The 3,872-nt window shown below is 46.3% G+C and overlaps 1 protein-coding gene across 1 annotated transcript in view; it reads left to right on the plus strand.

Annotated features, from left to right (window-relative positions):
- Positions 1-3,647, plus strand: part of zgc:154054 (Alpha-1,3-mannosyl-glycoprotein 4-beta-N-acetylglucosaminyltransferase B-like) — a 22,007-nt gene extending 18,360 nt beyond the window's left edge. The window contains exons 13-15 of the mRNA XM_008300205.1: positions 1,480-1,555; positions 2,479-2,591; positions 3,323-3,647. Of these exons, the coding sequence (XP_008298427.1) occupies positions 1,480-1,555; positions 2,479-2,591; positions 3,323-3,340 (207 nt within the window). The 3' untranslated portion in view covers positions 3,341-3,647. The remainder of the gene's footprint in view (positions 1-1,479; positions 1,556-2,478; positions 2,592-3,322) is intronic.
- Positions 3,648-3,872: the final 225 nt, after the last annotated feature.

The raw sequence follows: 3,872 nt of genomic DNA on the forward strand, positions 1-3,872 counted from the left end.
AAAACTTTCAGATCATTTTAGAGTCTGACTGTTGAAATGAGGGTTTCATGTGCCGGTGCTGTTCCTGGTTCACTTGTTTCTCTCCACAGACAAGGAGGACCAAAGTGTTTATTATCCTTAAAAAGGAAGGTCAGCTCGGGTTGTCTTATAGTTCGGCCGCTTCAGTATCTCTTATTCCTAAGGGGCTAATTCAACCCATTCTAATTAATGCTAATGCTAATTAATCTACCCTACTTTATCCTTCCTAGCCCTGAGCTAAACACACACATATCTGTGTATATATATATTTATAGTTTGTAGGTTTTGGCCTTGGTAATACGTCCGCACGGTGTATTTTAGATGCTAGGAGCCATGTCATGAAGCAGCAGTGTACAGAAGCACAGATTCGGACTTCTGAGGTTTCATATGGAACAAACCAAAGGAACCAGTCACGTTTTTGGTTTGATGTGGGACTAAATTCCTCCAATATTCAAACTTTTATGTTTGGCGTAGAGAAGTTTTGACCAAAGGGATGTTGGGGTGACTTGTGATTGTAACTGTTGCCGTCACTCCGTTCTGTTTGTTCTCTGCATTAAAACAGCCCCGACCTGCTGCTGGGTTCTGAAATACTTGTGAACGGTCGGTGCTGCCATTGGAGCGTAGTGACAACACTGAGTGACTCTGGGTCTGGTTTATTTATAAGGCCGGCCACTTTTAACCTCCTTACATTTCCTCATACTTTCTTTTAGCGGGCATCACGCTGCAGCACCGCTAAGAAAATCCAGTTTGACTCGCCGTGTGCTAAATAACCTGCAGAACAGTTCAAACTCATTTTTATCCTTTAGTTCGATTATTTTACTTCCAGCAGTTCTTGTTTTTGTTGATTATTAAAACTTGAAATGCTCTAATTCATGTCTTTTTAAAAAATAATTCTTTTCAGAATTTGGCCTTCTCATACTTGTATTGTCCAGGTTTCTTTACATCTTTCATTCTCTAACTCAGCGGCATCTTGAATGAGGCTGAATGAAGCACGACCCGGAAACAGAAAAACAGGCGTTTTTGAAGACAGAATTCACATCAGTGTGTTTCCATTTTCAGATATAACGTGTTTATAATGCATTTTATTTGAGTACAAAACCTTTCAAGACATCCGAGGACACTTTAGAAAACAGGTGCAACACGTATCACGTTGCAGAAACCACAGAAAACACAATAAAGTGCCACAGTAACAAGTCGGGTCAGTACAGGTGGGACGAGCGGTCCTCGACAGGTGAGTTCCGAGTTTGGCTGTGAACAGGGTGAATGAATCCACGCTCCTGATTGGCTGTCTGACACTATGACTGTCCCTGCGTCTGGCTCGTATTCAGGCCGATTAATGTCCGTTCGTGTTGGAAGCCTTCCTGGTTGTGTTCTGTGTCAGAAGCTGGAGGATTTCTCTTCCTATCACAAGTCCAGCATTTAGTCTGGTACAGCTGCCTGAGCTTTGTTTTCTTCTTTTAGGCGTCAGCCAGACACAAACTAGTCATCGACTCGTCTTCACACTTTAAAGAATCCGATCAAGGCTTCATCGTCATCGGTAAGTGCATCCATGATATGCAAACAGTCCCTGAACGGAAATGTGTGTCACGTGTGCATGAATGCCAGCGATGGTGGAGCAACACAGGAATCATGAAATGAGAGGCCAAGGCTGTGGTGGCGGTCAGTGATGGAGCAGCGATGTGGGCGGAGCCTGTTTGATGACAGCTGAAAGATAAACATTGTCCCAGTAAGACTGCACACTTCCGTCTCTTCAGCCTTCAGCCCAGACAACAGTTTTAATGTGCCGCCGATTAGGCTTCAGACTCAGAGGAGGAACGACCACCACGGACACGTGGTCAAGCTCGGGTCAGCGTCTGGCCATCTGCACGTCCACTGGTACTGTTTAAAGGCTGGCTGGATTTTGTTTTGTTTAAGGGCGCGATGGGGAACCCTAAACCCTGACCCTCAACCCTAACCCACCAGTTTGTTGTATGCTTTTTGTGTACAATGACAATAAATTCTATTCTATTCTATTCTAACAAGAAAGCAGAGACAACACTTTCCTCTGTGATCTCATTGGCTTCTGTTCCTCCAATGAGCTGTCCTGAAACCTTAAACACCAGAACTAGCCTGAGAACATAGAGCAGAGCAGAACTCCTCCACTACGGTAGAACTGGAGCAGCGACCCGGTTCCTAGCAGTAGGAAACGTGCGCTGCTGTGTGTAGTGTAGCTTGTCAACACAGAGGGTGAGCTCAATGTTGGATAACTATAAAAACAGTAGCTGATGCTGTCCATTGCTGGACATTTCTGAGAGCAGAGTGACGGAGTGCAGTCAGTCCAGGTGCAGCCGGCTGAGAACAGCTCCTGAATGGACGGTGCACAGGAAGTGGCTGAGGTGAATGAGAGACTGGTCGACACTCAGTCAGCGTGAAAACGTGCCGTTAGCTTGAACTTTCATGAACCACTGTGGTGTGTTTCAGGTAAATTTGAAAATGGAGTCGCTGAAGGTGAGATTGAAGAAGCGCTGCAGCCGGTTTCTGCACTTCGCCTGGTGGTCCAGTCCAACTCCGACGTCTGGGCTGTTCTGAGTGAGGTGGGTTTGTGTGTCTGGGATCAACAGGACAACGAGAACCAAGTCAGGATCACACATTTAAAACGCTAACCCAGAAGTCAGAAACATACAGAAGGTTCTGTCAGCGCTGTGCAGGTTCTGGTGTATTATTGTTATGCACTCAGTGGACCGACTGGGGACTCCACTGACACGAGGCACACACACAGTGAAACCTCTTTTCTTCTTCATGCCAAATCATGACGGGCCCAACGGTCTTGGCTGCATGTGGCTGAATGTGGTTCTGCTGCTAAAGAGGGTCCAAATGGGAACAATGGCCATGTGGCTGCAGGTCTGCTGTAGACGTCCAACAGGCTGCATCAGTCAAAGGAGCACAATATTAAGCACAATATGCTGGGTAATGAAAGGCTTCAATGGGTCACAAACGTGAATCAAAGCCAATCAGGACCTGCACAGGTGAGACTCACACCTGAGTTTACACGTGATCCGCTGAGGGCATGCTGCTCCTGTTGGAAGAGAACAGGAGAAAATTCTGGATCAATATTCTGATCATTTGGCCACTTTAACAGGACTCTGCTGGACAGCCTTCATTATTCACGCTGCCTGAGTTCCACTTGGGAAGTGAAGCCTGTTTGAGAGTCCAGATGGGCTCCAGAACTTTGTTTTAAGACCAACCTGAGACCTGCAGAGCTGAAGTGAGCAGTCAAAGACCAGCGATGACTGTAATCCCCTATCACTTTGTTCCTGTCTGTCAGGTTTTCATCCAAGTTTAACGGATAGCCTGTCCAGTGCTGCACCAGAGCAAACTGCTCCACCTGCTGGACAAAGACTTCCTCTACAGGGACTTCTTCATGTGAGGATTACCTGAAGTGCCTGGACCAGAGATGACTGTGGTCTGAGCCGAAGGAGCTCCTGTGGTTAGTCTGGACCAAGATGAAACACGCTGAACATGGGACGGGCATCTTTTCTTGTTGAGAACTGACCTGAAGGCGAAGTGACTGCACTCACCAACCAGAGCCACTCAGGAGTAACTTATTGCACTATCACATTATATTTTTTGTAATAAATAAAGAAAATATGTCTCATAGCACCTTGTCTTTGGATGTGTCTAATTTCAGCTGCTCCAATCTGAATTTACACAAAATGCAAAACTGTTGCACGGATTCCATCCACTCATCGTCTCTACACCTTCATCCTCACTGGGGGGCGGAGTCTATCCCAGCTGACTCAGGGTGAAGGCAGGTTCACCTGGACAGGTAACCAGTCTATCACAGGGCTACACTTAGAGACAGACAACCAAGCACA

This window comes from Stegastes partitus, unplaced genomic scaffold (assembly GCF_000690725.1).
Source record: "Stegastes partitus isolate 25-593 unplaced genomic scaffold, Stegastes_partitus-1.0.2 Scaffold1510, whole genome shotgun sequence".
Lineage (NCBI taxonomy): Eukaryota > Metazoa > Chordata > Actinopteri > Pomacentridae > Stegastes > Stegastes partitus.